The sequence below is a fragment of the Falco naumanni genome, chromosome 13 (assembly GCF_017639655.2).
Source record: "Falco naumanni isolate bFalNau1 chromosome 13, bFalNau1.pat, whole genome shotgun sequence".
NCBI classification, from domain to species: Eukaryota; Metazoa; Chordata; class Aves; order Falconiformes; family Falconidae; genus Falco; species Falco naumanni.
Window position 1 is genome coordinate 27,750,974 of NC_054066.1, and position 17,669 is coordinate 27,768,642.

The 17,669-nt window shown below is 49.8% G+C and overlaps 1 protein-coding gene across 2 annotated transcripts in view; it reads right to left on the reverse strand.

Annotated features, from left to right (window-relative positions):
• Nucleotides 1-17,669, reverse strand: part of LOC121096762 (schwannomin-interacting protein 1) — an 89,682-nt gene that overhangs the window by 47,965 nt on the left and 24,048 nt on the right. Inside the window, exon 1 of one of the 2 annotated variants that reach the window (XM_040613231.1) lies at nucleotides 10,848-11,079. The exons of the other annotated variant lie outside the window; for it this stretch is intronic. Coding sequence (XP_040469165.1) covers nucleotides 10,848-10,853 — 6 coding nt within the window. The 5' untranslated portion in view covers nucleotides 10,854-11,079. Of the gene's footprint in view, nucleotides 1-10,847; nucleotides 11,080-17,669 lie in introns of those variants that run through there. 2 annotated transcript variants of the gene reach the window in all.

Below are 17,669 nucleotides of genomic sequence, written 5' to 3' on the forward strand. Positions count from 1 at the left end.
AGTTCCCCATACTGGTATTCGATTCTTGCAGCAAGAAAAGCTGCCGGGATGGCTCAGCCTCTGCCAGGGCTTCCCTCGCCGAGGCCCAGAGGACCCCAGACCCCCCGTAGCTCTTCTCCACCCCACTGGGCTCACAGCACGGGGACTGTGGCTGCCGCTGTCTACGATGGCCACACCAATGCCGCTGCGACAGTATAAAGGCTGCACAAATGGCCATTACTGGTGTCCTAACACACCTGCGAAGACCACCTCGCCTCCCACCCTTTGTACAAATTGGAGAATAAAGAAGATGGTCCTGCCCAAACTGGTTTTCCTCTAAATAATTTGCTGCAGGATGGAGGATGAATGAACCAAGTGGATGAAAGGGGGCGAGCTTTTCAAACAGCCTCTCTTACATATCTAATTTAACTCTTTTTATATGCATCTCTGACCAAACTCAACGACAAATTCACAGTCTGACATCTGGGGAATACTCAAAAAGGTAACGGTGGGGAAGGAAGAAGAAAGGGCACGCCTCCGTTTTCAGCAGCACTCACCATGCCTTTCTGCTTCTCAGTGGATTATGAAGGAGAAAGGAAGGAAGGAAAACAATCCCCTTAAATTAAAATTATTTCTTGACCATTTTAGTATAGTAGAACAGAAAAGGGCTGAAATCTCTTGAGATCTGTCATTCAGGAGACCAAAGCGGCGCCAGCCAGGATAACTAATTTTATTCCCAAATACTGTGAAATGTGCTGATACACACACCAGAGGGTTTATCACTGGTTCAGCAAGGCGAGGATTACCACCTGAATATGTTTAAACTGAAATTATGCTGAAATCAGTAGGAAGTGAATTCTGCCTCACTGCTTTAACAAAGGTGCATTTAAAGGCAATTACCAAAAATACCCTTCAAGGAGTAAATGGGTTGCAATTAAGTTATTACCAGTCCGGTGCCAGCATTCCCCAAGGACTGCTTGGATAATGGTTATCTCCAGGTGAAGAGTTCTGATTATCCCTTCTCCTTCAACTCCTCCTGGTGTGGATGTCCATCTCCTCCAGCCTGCCCTGGCCATGCCCATCCCCTCCAGCACGACACCACCCAACGCATCTGACGCATCTGACTGTCCCGCTGTCCTCGGGTGAAGCATGTGCCATCTTGGGGACTGGGAAGCTGAGATGGGTTGATGCAGATGTGCTTGGTACCTTAGAAACCTGATCATCATCCCTCCTTCTCCTCCTCGTCTCAGCCAAGCCAGAATTATGTCTGCTATCCCCTATTTTTCCAACAAGGACACGTGGCTGGGGTTGACTGACACTCGCGAGGTTACGAATTCCTCTTTCCTTCTGTTATCCAGCCTGCCAGGGCTGCTTCCCTGTGCCAGTTCCCCTCCGGCAGGCACAGGAGGGCTGGTAAACAAAAAGCAAGGTCAACAGGGATCCTCCTTATCTGTCAAAAGGCCTCTGGAATTCGGTGCAATCATCAAGCTGTGGGGGAAAAAAATGCCCTTTTATAAACTGGTTCCACAGGCATGTGGGTAAGGAATGCGGGTAGGGAAATAGCTGAAATACTTCAAATGCACGACTCCACAACAGTGCTGCTGCATCTTAATATTTATGTTGGTTACTAAATGCATTAACTCACAGATTTTAACATGTGCGGAGAAGGTTTATGCAGTGTTTCTGCACAGAAACCCCTCCTGCCCACGATCCTTTGGGCAGAACTGCTGCTGCCCCGCAGATGTGTGGGGCAAGGGCTATGGGACCAGGGGAATGGAATCAGCCCCTTAATTAATTTTCAATGAGGAGAGCGGTATCTGCCTCGGGAGCCTTTGGGTATCATAGCTGGGGCTGGAAAGTAATTATTAACAAAACCAGGGAGGACTGCGCTCGGTCAGTATCGCAGCAGATTTCATCCCAGCTGGCTGAGCTGGGACTGGTGACGTTTAGAGCAAGAACCAACATTCAGGAATTTCTCCCAACTTTTTGTGCACCCCAGATGATCCAGCCCACTGCCTGATTTAGGGCTGAGAATTTTTTTCTGGGACTGTAAATATCTTACAGTGAATCATTTCTTGCCCAACCCTATTAAATGAGAGTCACAGAAAATGGTTTGGAGAGATAGTTAGGCTAGTCCTTGCACAGTCACGCAATTTCTTCCCAAGACTAATACATACCAAGGAGTTTTACCGTCCCTTCACTGCTCAGCTCAGCTCAGGGGCGGATGCAGGCTACACATAAATAAACCCAGCCTAAAGCAGCCACAGCCGGGGACACGGAGGGAACCTCTGCACCAGGAGAGGGGAAGGTGCAGTTAATTACTGCTGAAAGAGATATTGCTGCAGGTGCCCTTCAAAGGGTGGGATCTGGTTCCATCAATCTGCTCAATTACCACTTAATTTTGAGCCTACAACTGTTGCTGATTCCCAGTTTCCAGTCAAGGGCAATTATCTTTTGTTATTTCTTTGTCTCTGCATCTTTACGAGCCCATATACATTTAGATGCAGTTCAGGTTTACAGCAGTACATACCGCTGCTTTGCTTTTCTCTAGTGATTTATGATATGCTTAATACAGCCATTCGCAGCAATGCAATATTAACATAACAGTTCAATAAACAGGCTAAGGATGAACTGTTTTGAGTTTGCTTTTTTTTCCCTTTCCTCTCAGTTTCAGGGATGAGACCAAACTCCCTGCACGGCCTTCTCCTCCACAGCTTTTCCTAGCATTTATTTTGCTAGAGGCAGCACGGTGCCAGGTGGCGTGGGCTGCTCAGTGGGATGCCCGCAGTGCGCACTGGGGGTGCGTGTGTCCGTGTCTCCCCCCTTTGCTCTCCCTTTCTGCTTCAGCTGATGACAGAGTGAGCCATCTCATCTTCGCAAGGGCATCGCTGAGACCACCGACCCATTTCTTGTGGCCTGGGACAGAGCCAGCAGCCTCCCCAAGCATCTCCCTGCAGTTATCCCCAAAACCTGGCTCGGGATGCTGCGCCCGTGGGGCAGCCCCATAGCAGCAGGGACAATGGCAGAGCCCAAAAAGGCAGCAAAGGGTGTCAGAACCTGCAGCTGCATAGTCACAGATTCCTTTCAAGCACCAAAGGAGAATTGCTTTCCAAAATATATGTGCATGCTTAACAGCCGCCTGTTAGAGGGCAAATTTCAGTTTGAAAGCTTTCCCTCCGTCATCCCTTGGGTTGCAGAAGACTAAACAGATTGCAAATATGGAAAGCCCAGGAAAACCTTATCTGTTATCACACCTAACAGCTCTGCACTCATTCAAAGGCTGATCGCTGGCTTTTTACCTGCTTGGTTTTGCAAAACATACCAAAGAGCTGATGGCCATAGATTTCTAATGTACCACATTAGCAATCTGGTCACCCAGCACTGGGAAGTATTTTGGTACTCATCTGTATTCAAAGAAAGAAAGGTAACTTCAAAAAACCCAAAACCTCCCACATGACACGCAAAACCAGGGAAAATAAAATATGTAACTACAGCAAATGTAGCTGTGAGGAAACAAGCCCTCTTGCCTGATGATGAATTATACTTTGCTTGCAACAGATGCAGCTCTTTATATTTGTTTTCTGCATAAATCTACATATTAGCCTGAAAGCAACTGTACGTGCTTTGTCTTGCCTTGGTTCCATCACTCACTGCTCTTTTCAGCTGATTGCCTTTGAGTGCGGGGCTTTGCTCTGGCAAATGGCCCCGTTTTTTGGCTTTTCCAGCCCCAAAATCACAACGAGGGAGCAGGCGAACATTTGCTGCATGCATGGTGGAGCTCATGATCTTTCTTCTTCTGCTGGCCATTGGTTTCTGCCAAGGGACACGGCACCTCCCCAGCCCCAAGCCATGGGCAGAGGTAGCACCCAAGGAAGCATGGAGGGACAAGCTGGGGTGGGTGCTGTGCCTGCATGACCCAGTGCCAGAGACAGGAGCTGCTGCAAGAGCCATGGCTCCTGTTCTGCAATTCAATTTATATCATCTATAATTTATTGCGTGATGCCAACCAGACAGCTTCCCTGGAGCTGGGATGACCGGTGAGACGGCTGTTGGCGTACTGCAGCTGCAGCTGGGCTGGCAGCAAATCCCCAGTGCAGATGGGCAGTGGGTTCACCCCAGGAGCCTTATTCCCTAAGAAAAGATGGAAGTGGGAGCATGCATGGGGTGCAGGTAGTAGGAGGAATATTCTGCAATCTCAGCCAGAAAAGGTGAAAAGGATAGGTATTGAATATAATTATCTTATTAAACTGTGAGCCCATGTTTTCAGCTTTTCTTAATCTTGTTTAACACTACTGGTGTCAAGTTAAATTATTTTTAATTGTTTTTACAAAATGTATCTGATGAATTTATTGTTTTCTCTATAGGATCTCCTGGAACATAATTCTCCAAGAGAATTTATTTTCCTCTCCTCTAAGGAGTCTTATTTAATATCTGTGCACTGGAAATTGAAGCAACGAAGCAAGTAAACAAAATAATGGGCACAGCCTCGTCCTACAGCCACGGTGAGCAACCTTACCCTCGTAAGCAAGAGCCTGGCTTGTTTTGCTCCTTCCCAGGATCCTACCTGTGCTTGCCAGCCTAAGGAGCTCCTGCTGACCCAGAGCCTGTCCCCTGCCCTGGGGAAGGCTCAGGGATAATCCCCTTTACTGGTGTCTGGTGGGAGGGAAGGCAGCTCCATCCCTGCCAAGGGCTTACTGGGTGGGTGCTCAGGTAAAAGCCAGGTGAAATGAGGGATGTCTTTGAGGCTGAATTTAACAACTGAAACAAACCATCACAATTTTGCAGGGTGAAAGCATTGCCTACAGGCAGCTAAGGGGCGCAGGAAAGCACGCAGGGAAGTCACTGGCACTGGCGACAGCGGAAAGGACAAGGGTACCAACAGTCCCCGCTCCCACTGGTCCCATAAAGCCATTTTCCATCGCAGAGAACGGGTGCAGAAACCCTTGTCAAAGTGCATTTAAATAAGGTTAGGGAACCGTAAGTTCTCGCAGGTGGAGCTGAAGGCTGGGGCATTCTGGAGGGTCCCAGGTACCCGTGGCTCTGCTGCCCTGCCTGGATGGGGCATCTTCCCAACCTCTCCCTTTGCCTGAGGCATCAGGCCAAAGCCCTTTCCATGGCAGAAGGACCCCACCATTTGCAGGGACAGAGAAACATGCATTTCCTCCTCTCACGCCCTCCATCCCCAATGAAAAAATCAAAAATCGAAAAGCAAGCTCTGTTTCTGGAAGCTCCCGCTATCGAGCAGCAGGTCAGAGGGATGCTGCCAAACTTGGCGCACAAATGCCAGGGTAGGACAGCAAAAAATAGAAAGCAAATTGCCACGACCTATTACTCTAGAGAAAAGATCTATTTCTGATACGTGCGCTGTTTAAACAGAGGTATTGCTAGTCGCAGGCTGTAACCCACTTAGGCAGCTTCAGGCACAAAGCAATGTCATTGCCAGCTCCTGGCTGCTTATTCACCAGCGATACCCTGGCAGACGCAGCAGCACAGAACAAGACCGATCTATGCTATCACAGAGGGAACAACATGGTACGTATTAAAAGGCTGGATTATTGGTGCACAGGGGTAATTTCCAGGTCTTTAGACTACAGCTTTGGCAGGGTGTGGGCCATTAGCCTGAGCTCCGAGCTTCCCTGTGCTGGGATGGGAAAGCAGATCCTCTCCAGTCCTGGGGACAGGGAGCTGGAGGCTGCAAGATGTGCCAGGGACACTGCCTCGGCCAACATGTGCTATGTAAACTCAACAGCATGCTGCCTTTCGCATAAGGTGTGGTGACAGGCGATATAGTCCTTTAACTTCATCTGAGTCCGTGGGGCAAGAGGTCTCCTGCCTGCAGCCACAAAGAGGATTATCACTGACAAGCTCTCCGTATTCCCCGACCTGAGCCCTGTGATGCAGCAAAGAAGAAAATCACTCAGTGTGATGGAGAGAGATGTTATTGCTGAAGGCATCTCCCCCTAGTCCTGTTCCCAGCAAGGCTTCAAGATGTAGACAGAAAACTGAGCTCGAGGTGCTGCTATTTTGGCTCAGCAATTGGCATCAGGGTTACGCTGCATCTGAGAGGCTGGCTCCCCGACAGCAGATTCAGTTCCCTACAGTCATTCCAGGATAATATCTTGAACAAACCAACTGAATCTGTTTAAATGCCTTAATAATGACCATACTGAGCGCAGGAGTTCTGAAGTGGTAGGTTTAATCTAGCTCGTGTGAGCTTTATCTGTTTATTTCACAGGACCCTCACAAGGCAGCAACTCCATCTTCAGCTATTCCTAAGCTGCAAAGTGGGCGGGCTGGGTATTTCTGACTGTGCTGCAAGAAAGTGTGGGACCAACATTTGCATTTCTCTGCAAGAAAGCCGGGTAGCAGAGCTAAGGTAGAGAAGCACCTTTCTGCAGTACACAGTCCGATCCTACATCGATATGGAAGAAAAAAGCTAAAGTTAACTCCCAGGACCGCCCCAGACTATATACATGGTAGGGCAGCACAGCACATCACTGCTGTGGATGTTTAGGTCCCCAAGGCTCATACTGCAGCCCGGGCTTCGGCAGTGGCCTGATGCTGCCAGTTTTCCCACTGGAACTGGAAGTCGGTGAAACAGAAAGTGAATAATCCTCTTAGCGGGGCTGGCGCCGGCTGCCATCACCCGTGCTGCGCTCCAATTAACACCAGTGGCTAAGCCTTGTTGGAGGTTTTGTTATTAATTACGTGAGGGAGGATTGAGCATGCTTAGTGCATGGCTGCTTGGGCTGGGAGAAAGGAGATGTCCTAAAATAACTCACAGGGAAAAAAAATAAATTAATGCCTTGAAAGCAGCACTGAATCAGCACTATCCTTGTGATGGAGGACAGACCCCTCTGGCCACCCCAGTGTGGTGAGGACCAGTCCCCAGTGCCTCTGCTTGTGCTGGGGCTCACCACAGACACCCCCGTAAACCAGGGCTTGGGACATGCTCCTGAAAGCCCAAAGCTGCTTTTCCCTGGAGGCGGCAGGTCTGGAAATGGCCCCAAGGTGTCTTCTCTGAGAGCTGGTGGTGTGATTGGAGCTGAGCTTTCACTTTGCCCCCCAAACCGAACCCCTTTCCCATCTATAAGTGTCAAACCCTCCACAAAATACAGCTCAAGTATTGCTTCTACATCAACATGATTTTTAAGTGGGGAGCTAACCCTTGCCACTTTTCCAAGCCAACACTTAATCTACACCTGATTCTTTCAAACAGAGGGATGCGGAGTACCTTGGTTCGTGTGAATGCAATTTCTGGAGTGTCAAAGTTGCATGGCCCTCAAAGGAAAGTCTTGTTTGAAACACAGAATTTGGTATTTTTCAATGATTTTCCTCTGGGAAAATGCAAGAAGAACCACCCCCTGCCAAACATACAAGACAAGACGGGACTGCCGCTGCAGCATCCTCCGCTGCCTCCCCCCAGCCCAGCCGGGGAGAGGGACCCATTGCACCCACCCCGGCTGCCACCCAGCTGGTCCCACCCTGCCCTGCACCTCAGCACTCCTGTCTTGCTGCTTCTTGAATAACTCCTATGTTTTAGCACACTTGATAGCTTTTCCATTTAACAGTGAAACCCCATAAGTAATGAGAACATGGTTAAGATAAAAGAGGCTGGCTACATTAAATAGAGAATCGCTTCAGCAGGCACAAACCAGCGCTTTTCCACAGGACTGCCAGATAAAATTGTGTGTGGCTCTAAAGGGACAGGATGCTTAAAAATAATCTGCTTTGTCCCAAATGCTTTTAAAATTGCTCAAGGTTGTTACACACTGCAGAAGGAGATTTTCCCCAATTCTGCTTTGTTTTTTTTGTAACTCTTTGGGCAGAGGGAAACAGGAATATTGCTGGCACCCAAGAAGGTGCAATTCTGACAGCCCAGGGTTTGCTGCAGTGAAAAGGATTGCTCAGGCTACCCAGCTCTGAAGACATGGATGCCTTACAAGGATGGCTGAAGAAAGCACTTCTTTCCAGAAGCTGCTTTTCCCATATTTCCTGTGCCTGGAGGCTCTGTGGGAAAAACTGGACAAGGCAGGAGTGTGGGCAGGCACGTGTGCCCGGGCAGGTCTGCCTGCAGCTCCTCATGCAGGCAGCTTCCTCCCCTTATCACATTCGTCGGAACAAAAAGCGTGTAATTCTTGTGTTGCGACACAATTGGAAAGAGATTAGCCTCAGAATGAGATTAGAGGAGCTATTAATTGAATGGGAATTAATAAGTGCGCAGCTCTTGGATGCTGGGGTTTAGAAAGAATTAAAATAATTCTTGCGGGGTTGGGAGGAAAAACACCTTCAAGGCTGAGGCAGGCCCGACAGACAGCACACCGCACCGGCTCTTCCCTTTTCAAGAGTATAAGCTTATTAGTGTGGTTGTGTGCTCAGTGCTCCTCGGGATCCTGTTTAAGGAGGTCAGAGGCAGAGGCGGACAGTGATAGCTGCCTACAGATCCAATTAGGAATGACTTTCCCAGCTGGCTCCTTTGCCTTTTTGCTGTCATTAACAACTCCGGACAGACCTGGTGTGTGGGGCTGGGGCAGATGGAGGAGCATTGCCCACCTCCTCCCACAGCTCCCTCAGGGCTGTCTCTCGGCTTGGGCAGAGGGAGCATCACATCTTCTCCCTCTCCACCCTAGGCATGATACCCCAGACAGTGGCACTGCTGTTCTGCCCCAGGGCATCTCCAGCCCATTTCCGAGGGATGCTAACCATTACTGGGGAGCAACAGCTGTCCCTTTCTGCAGCTCAGCTGCTCTAGAAAATGCTTGAGGATTGTCAGTTCCAGGGGTAAGAGCACAGAGGAACTGGGGACAAAGCAGGAGCAGGGACAAGTCATGCTGTCAGGAGCCTGAGAAATGCCATTTCCCCAGAGTACACAGAGGTTTGCAGAGACTCAGGACCAGAGCTCAGTTTTGCAGCCTTCACCCCTCAGGTTTTTGCTGAAATACAGCCCGGGAGCTCCCATGTTTCTGCAGGTTGTGTGCATGTAGCTTTCCAGGGATCACACATGGAGAGGAGTGATGTGCAGGCTGCTCCCTGAGGGTACACATGATTTTTCCAGGCAGTAGGCAAGTCATGTACAGCATCGCTTCTCCTCTGGCGTGGCTTCTCCTCCATGTACAGTTCTGCCAGGGCTCAGTCTCACAGGGCTGTTTCCTCCCCTCCGTGTAAAAGTTATTCTAATTTTCCTGGTCATGGAGGGCTGGCCATGCCAGGGGCTGCCACTGGATTTCCCGGGCTGGAGAAGCCAGCGGTGCACAGCACAGGCAAAATCATTTTTGCCATGAGTGAGATTGGAGCCACATTTTCCGATCAATGAATTTCACTCAGAATGGTCCAGCTGCTACTGAGAGCATGGTTATGTGAACATGTCTTGTCCGAGTCATTAAAACAAATTAAATATCACTCCTATGGCTCACGGCAGAGTGGCCAGCAGCACCTGTACACTGGGTTTTCCCATGGGACCTCAGCTGCTCTGAAGCCCCTCTGAGACACTAAAGACCCAATTTACTCATTTTTAAGAGCCCTGAGCATTGATACCCTGCTGAACGGAGCCAAATACACACCTTGTCAAAACAAAGGGACTCAAAGCAGAACAGGTGGGGGGCTGCCTGCCCAGCACCCCCCAGCCTGGGCTGGACATCCCCTCTCCTGGGCACAGCTTGTTGCTCTGCCCATCCCCAGGTGGTTTCTCTGCTGCCACCCTGTCGCCATTGTATCTGCACTGAACGGCCCCTTCCCTCCTGCTGTGGGGAAACAGGGGTTCCCCTGGTGCAGAGCAGCATCTGGAGCCAGAGCCTGCTGCAAAAGACAAGGGAGGGACCCCTGGAGCTGGGGCTGCGCACCCCACCAGCCCCCAGAGCGCCCCACGGACCCGACCATGGGCTCCCGCCTGCCTCCGGCCCCTCACTGCACAGTCCCCCCCGGGGAAGCAGCTTGTTTCAAGATGCTGAGTCACAATCCCAGCCAAACACCAAATATAACATCCGCAGCCTCTCGCGCTTGGGGATCGCAGGTAGATCTTCGCCTGTCCCGAGCAGAATGTGCTGCAATGAGATATCCAAGTCCCAAAAGGCTCCTGTGAGGCAGTTAGATACTTGCAGCACCTCACTTACACCCACACCTTAAAAACGGTGCTGGAATAATTTCCTTTAAAATTTCCAGACACAAAAGCTAGCTTAAGGTCACACCAAGAAACCTTTCAACTGCCCTTGATATACTCCTCAAGCAAAAAGCAGTCCGTGCAAAATTCATCAAATAAATCAAATTAAGATTAAAAATATTCATTTAGGATTAATTAGAATCTCTCTCAAGGATCCAGTAGATTTGCCGTTGTAGCTGTTGCTACTGCAGATTAATATAAGATGCACCCACGAACATTTCAGGCTGCTGAACGGCAGACTGGAAGGTGCAACACACTTGATTATGCAGAGCACTAGGCTAATACATTTTGCTGCATCTCCCCTGTCGTCTGTGCAAGCTGCTGAAACGCAGCAAGAGGTGGGCTCAGGCAGAGCTGGAGCTCTGAAATCAGAAACACAAGTTCTTTACTATCCTTTAGCTTTCTCCCCAGTGCCTATAGGAATTCTGCTGTGACCGAGCTCCTTCGGACAAGGTACAGGATTTTTTTTTTCCCCACTTCTACCCACGTTGTACCAAAAAGGCTCAGGTTTTCCTACTGCATTACGGTTTGCAACACTGCCTGTAAGGCGGCAATCAGGCGGGCAGTCGCGCTTTTGGGCATTCAGATCGGGCTTTATTTGAAGGATCTGTCTCCTGAGCTGTGTTTCTAGGGAGGTGGCTAAAAACCCCAGAGACCAGCCAGCCTGAAGGCAGAGCATAGCCCCAAAGCATCCGATCTGCAGTGTACTCACATTCATCTTCTGCGCCGGGCTCCTCTTTCAAGCCATTTTGCGAGAGATCCCAGGCACTTGTCGGGCCAGGCAGAACCCTGCACCGGCTGCCTACAGCTCCGTTCCCTCCTTCCCCTGCCTGCCGGTGGCCATTCCTTCGGGACTTGTCAGCTGAGTTGAAAAATAGACTTTTAATTCACTTGGCATCAAAGATTCCGGCTTAACTCTTCCCAGCAGCTGTCATGTCCCGCCAAAAGAGCCGTGGTGCCAATCGTTTCCAATATAATCTCCTCTCCGAACGACTAGAAGATGCTTGAACTTGTCTTAACCCTCTGGATGGATGGAGATCTCTCCGCAACGCCAGGAGAATATAATGCTGCTCTTTCCAAAAGCCTTCCCTTTCACATGCCTCGACCTTGCAAGGGAAATCCTGTCTCATTTGAATTATTCATAATACTTTCTGTTCTGCCAGCTCCAGCATACATTTTCAATCATTAATATGTCATGACTTTTTATCCTTTTGGACTTCTATCTTTTCTCCTATATGACTTGCCACTTTCAAAGTAACACCGTTGTGGCTATATTAATTAGCATTCATCTGATTTACTAAACAAAAATATGTCTCCATCCTAATGCACGCCCTTCCTGGTGGGAAATGCCACTTGAACAGCTCTGGGAACAGGGACAGCACCGGCTGGTTCTAGCTAAAGCAGTGCAAGCCATGTTTGGAGCTCACGCTTTTGGCAGCATTTCCCAGCTTGCAAGCCTGTCTGGTGATGGAAGGCAGGGTAGGTTTCCAGCATCATAAGAAAAAAACCCGAGGAAGGTAACCGTGCTGTGAACTCCATAAAAGAGCTCGTTCTCTTTTTAATTAAAGCTGATGGCAAATTATGGCATTCTTGATGACGGTGGCCGGGCCAGGCTCTGCTCCCCACGGTGCTGCCAGGCGGGTGCATCGCTCTGGCTTGCACCAGGACTCGTCCCTGAAGCTTTGCCCGGTGATATGGTTTGAGGCAATCCCAGACGTGCCCTGGAGCCTGGAAATGAATTAAACTGCCCGGAGGATCCTCACCCCTCCTGCATGGAGCCCAGCTGGGACCCTGGATGCCTGAAGCTTCGCCGCAGCAGCCGAGCCCCCCCTCCTTTCAGGTCCACTCTCTCCCACGGACAACACTTATTAATAGAAAGTCGGATGGAGCAATTAGCCCGTCGCCAGGAGGCTAATGCTTCTCTCAGCTCCCGCTGCTCGACTCAGGGCTGGAAGAGCTGAAATTTCTGTCCCGTTATCTGAAGAGTGAAATGACATTTCAGCAGCGGGGGACTCCTGCCAATAAAATTGCAGCCTGAACTCATTGCTTTCATTATCCCTTAAATTATTTTCTGTACTCGATGTGGGGTTATTGCTAAGGCTGGGCTGTGTACGTGGAAGAAGAAGGGTGAAGGGCACCCAGCTGCTGCCCCAGCCCCAGCCACCCTCAGCGTGAGATGCATGGACTGCTGCAGCTCCTATCTAGCTGAAATAGGAACATATAACCCACTCTTAGGGGTTAATAGAAATATAACCCACCAATTTCAACAGAATATCCTTCTTTATGCATTTTACATAGGAACCAAACCTGGTTTAATAACAGGAATACGGTGGGATCCTGAACTATTCATCATCGCGGTGCCCAGGACAGATGGACACATGCACACTTGCAGGCTCCTGCTCCACAGATGGGTTTGTGGAGCTTTTCTACACTCCCAATTTATTGCAACCACATCTGATCTTCTAGCTAATAATCCACCAACATCTGAGTTTGTGCAGCCAGAGGCAGCGGCCTGGGGGGAGCGAGGTGGGTGGCCTGGGCCAGGCGAGTGCCCGTCCTCCCTGCGGCACCATGCCTGACCTCGAGCCGGGACTGCTCGTCACCGTGCCAATACCAGCATTTCACATTTCACTTAAGCTATGCAAGCGTTGGCTGCCTGCTCCAACCCATAATTATATGGCAAATTACTGCACATTTCCCAACAACTAAATTATCATGTGTTTTTTTCTGCAAAGAAGTGAATATTGTAAATATTTACCCTGACTGATACTACAGCTGAGAGTGTGAAGCTGCACTTTGGGGTGGGCTGTCCTTGGCTCAAGCAGCGGATGGCTCTGGGATCCAAAACTCTGGGAAACTATTTCTCAGAGTTAGTGGGATTTTTGAAATCACTGATTGTGAACCGAGAGGTAACTTCTAACCAGCATGGCTGGGAGTTGCATCCTAATTTTACTGAAGGTGATTAAAGGTGGGATGTGGGGAGGAGGACCCTGTCTTTTTTCTGCTCACGTGTGCTCATAAAAATCTGTTTTTCTTGCTTCAGATCTTCCATCCCTTTAGGCAGGACAGTTTTGTCCCTGACTCGCTTGGTGCTGTGAGCGGTAATTAATGAACTGCCCATAATGTCCTATACATTCAAAACAAAAGATACTATAAAATACAAACCATTATGGTGCATAACCTACTGTATTTGGGCTCGAGGTAGAAATGACAAAGAGCTTCAAGCGTTAGGCACATGCAAACTGCAAAGCTTGTTCCCCCTTCTAAAGAGTTTTAAACTTGAACCCTCCATCTAAATTTGGTGGTAGTTGTGCTGGCTCATTCCTCTCTCTCTGGCACTGGATCCACAAAGATATTACATATCTCAGTATTTTCTAGCATGCAGTTAGCACCTTGTGCCGAATGCTCCCAGGAAATTACAGTGGCCTACAGTAAAGTAGTAGCAAGGTCCTTCCCTGGGCTGGCAGCTGCCTCGGCGGCGGGGAGAGGAGGGATCAGGGTACGAAGTGGAGGCTCCATGCCTGCTGCCGAGGTGCAGAGCTGCTGGGGCTGCCCCATGCCGGGGCTGCCCCATGCCGTGGCAGCCCGGGGCAATGGGCCTGGCCAGCCCCAATGGTAACGATCCTTTGGGTCCCTTAATCACCCCTTTTCCAATGTAGGATTAGGATTTTCTATTATAGATTTCTTCTAATTACTTAAAAGTGTGGACCACAAACAATGGAATCTCTGCAGCTAAGTTTTTCTTGATGCTGGTGCTGACATCTTTTTCCCAAGCCCAGACTTTGAATACATCACAGCAAATGCTCACGTTTCCCCAGATAATTGCTCTGAAGCTGCTGCAAACACATTGCCTCCCTTGCTGCCGGCACAGACCACGAAGCCTACGCTGCCTGCAAGCGCATCGCAGTGCCTAAAGCAAGGAGGGAGTGCCAGGCTGGGCGGGGGCTGCAGGCAGGAAAGCCATAGCTGGAGAAGAAGCTGTACAGAAGTCCAGCCCAGATCTGGTACGCTTCCCCCACAGGGTTGCGTGACCTCCATCAGAAAGGATGAGCACCCAGCACCCCTCCCAGCCTGGTGCTGGGTGCAGCACTCCTTGTTGGGTCCGCAATACCACATCCACCTCCCCTGGGATGCTGCAGGCTCCTGAGCTAATCTCATAACGCAAATAACATACCACTGCCTTGCGGGAGGCCACAAATGATTTTCATAGCCTGAGTCCTGAAGAAGCTATCGAGTATGGCTGGGGAGCATGGCACACTGCAGGGCAGTGGCAGCTGTGCGGTGCTGTGGTACAGAGCAGCTGGGTGTTGGGATGATGTTCTGGAGATTGGGGACTAAGGAGATACTCAAGGTAATGGATTACAAAAAAAATAATCAAGCAATAATCATGTGGATTCAGCAGTGTGAAGCCCCTGGGCCCCTTGTTTCCCCCTTGGGTGCCAGGGAAGCTCCCATATTTGCTGGGCTCCATATAGTAGATCCTGCAAATCTGAATGTTGCTGCGCTCACAAGCGCCTCAATTACAAAGACTATTTTGGGCAATAACTACCCTCCCCCCAAAAATTAAAAAAACAGGTAAACTTCTAACAAAGCAAGAAAGCCTGAGTTTTGGCTTCAGTGCATCCCTGAAATGCAGCTCCCCCATGGAGAGACTCCCTACGCCCCCCTTTTGCTGGCAGCTGCAGGGCTGTGCTCGTGCTTTGCTGGGGCTGCTCCTGCCTCTGCAGCCGTGGGACGAGGCACTGAAGGCAGGCGCAGGAGCCTGGCTCCTTTGTGCACCACAATTTCACCACCCTTGTGTTGTTGGATTTGCATTTGAAGCTGCTATTAACCACCAGGGTAACAAGGAGCCTGTGCAAAATTTGGAATAGTGGAAGATAAAAGTAACCCAAAGAAAGGCTGTGAATGCCTTGATTACGCCTGGCTGGGAAGTGCTGCATTTGTGGCTGATGCCGCTTGCTGGGAGCGAGGCAGTGCTGTACCAACACAATTCCCCATCAGCAAAATGTTCAGGCGGGGAAGTAGTTTAGGGCTGGGAGAGCTGCAGCTCGGGAAGATGCATCGGGGAGGAGCCAACAGCATCCTTTGCCTGAGCATCAGCAGGTGCCTGGGGCTGGAGAGGTAGAGGGGCATGGGAGAGGTGGGAATCTCTTCAGAGAGCTAGAGGCCAATGTGGGATAGCATACGTTCTCTTCTGCAGCGCTAATGCAATCTTCTCACCCCCAGGCTCCTGTGTTAAAGCTGGCCGGGTGGGTTAGATGCTGGGATGCTGTGCCCCGCACACAGGGAGGTGCTGCTTCAGCCATCCCCGGTCCCCTCTCCCTGCTGCCGCCATCGCCATCTCACCCAGGAAATACTCCTCCTCAGGCCCCAGGTGGCAGTTCTTTGCCTCCCTCCTTCACGCCAGCTCAAACACAACCCAAAACTTCCCCATCATCCCTCACGCTGTGGTCCCAGAAGCTGAGGTTACAGTCCTCACTCTCACCCATCACCAAGGCTTCAGAGAAAGGCAGGAAAAAAAAAAAGGTCTGGCTGTCATCTAGAAGACACCTGGGCAATACATTTGGCCTGGCCTCTGCAAGAAGCTACTCATCTCTGCAGCGTGCCATTTGGGTGGTCACTGCCTCTCGCCATCTCTCTGCTAGTTGCTGTTCACCAAAGAGGACATGGGCTTCCTGAGGTTAGCTTGAAGGATACAGAGCCACGCACAGACCATCTGCTCCACAGGGCCAGTCTCCCGTGCCATCCACCTGCAGAAGCAGGGAAAAAAGGATGGCAGGAGGCAGCAGAAAGGCACGGACTGCGAGCCATCACCAGGACCGGGCACCGCGGATCCAGGACCGCGTACACCCACATCTGCCACCACATGAGCACAGGCATCTCTAGCAACAGAAACCCAAATCCCACACCATCGTTCAGGGGATGATCGCTGAAGGAAACCCGCACTGTATTTCAGTTGTCTTTAATCAAAGGGCTGTGCTAAGTCAACCTGGCATAAACTAATAGCTTGGAGGACTCGCCCTGAAATAATCTGCATACATATTTCATCAAGTCACCTTTAAAACTGCTGAGCCAAGGGGAGGGCTGCAAGGGGCACCTGTGGTCTGGGCTCCTTTGCTGTGGGGACCAGTACACGTGGCATCCCCTGAGCTGCAGGGGAAAGGCAGCACAGCTCAAGGGATAACAATAGTTGGGACTGCATTTACCCCAGAGGCATTTCACACGTTATCCCCACAGCTACAGAAACCTTCTGTTAGAGAATTAAATAGTCACCCAGAAATAGGCTGTTATTTTTGTTAGAAACCATTTGAATCACTGTCATCCCTACCCAAATGAGAGGGCACTGGCTGCTTTCCCCTTCCCACAGTGCAACCAAGTTAAAGGTGGGTGGCTGAAGCCACCGCATCTCCAGCAGCAGCATCTGCTCCCATCCCACTGCTGAGGACCTGGGTACCAGCAGCACCTGCTCCAGGGCCCCCACCGGCAGCCTCCCCAAGCCCAGCCTCCCCAGGGTGCGTAAGGCAGAGCAGACCCTGCTGTTCTGCGCACCAAGCGCCGCCTGAACGTGCTTCCCAGCCTTTGCTGCTCATGTTTAAGGGAACGGGGGAAGAGAAGACAGACAAAAACTCATCTCTTGCTATTGCTGCCTTCCCAGCCTCTCTCTGTCACACGTGGTATTGGCAAGAACAAGCAACTACATAAAGTTCACAGGTTTCACGCAGTTCCTTCTGTTTTAATTAAATCCCACTGTCATTTTTATTTACTTAAAATTTTGCCTTCTCAGTCTGCTCGCTCAGCTCGTGTTGTAACTATATAATTAGCACCAGTCATTATGTAGCTCCCCAGAGTTTTCAAAGTTGGCAGATTTTTTTCATGCATTTTAGGTTTTTAGAATCCAGTAATAACAATTTTGTAATTAAAAATATATCATTTGCTCAGAATGCATAGTTCAGCACAGCTGCCTCCTTACGCAGCCAGAGGCTCAACACTGTTAAATCTTTCCCAGGTCAGTGGTGAGGGGCAGGTTCTTCCCACATTTCCATCTGTCAGACATTCAAGGGTTAACTCTGCTGTATACTTTTATAGCCATGTTTTATTTCATTATTACAAGTGTATTGTGAAAATTAATTGGCAGGTAGGTAGTAGAACAGATTAAAATGCATTAACATTTATTGCAAGCTCTGTTTATATGCTTCCATTTATTTCTGGGTGACTGTGGCTGGCAGTAGCATGTTGTTTTTAGCACGGCAGCCTTTTAAATATGCCACTATAGTGGGGCTTTGTTTATTTCCTTGATGCGTATTTGAAAGAGATATTTACTTAACAGGCCCGATCTAAAATAAGACCCGCTGAATTCAAAGAGGCATGGGGAGCTTTAGGGCCACAGACAGGCTTGCAGTTTCAAGATGAGGTTCTGCAAACGGGTACCAGACACAGCTGCGATCGCTCGGGGCTGTCCAGGTCTAGCTAGCCTGTTCCTGCAATTCTGGGTGGGAGCAGCTCTCACTCCCGGGAAATTCAGTGGCAACAAGGA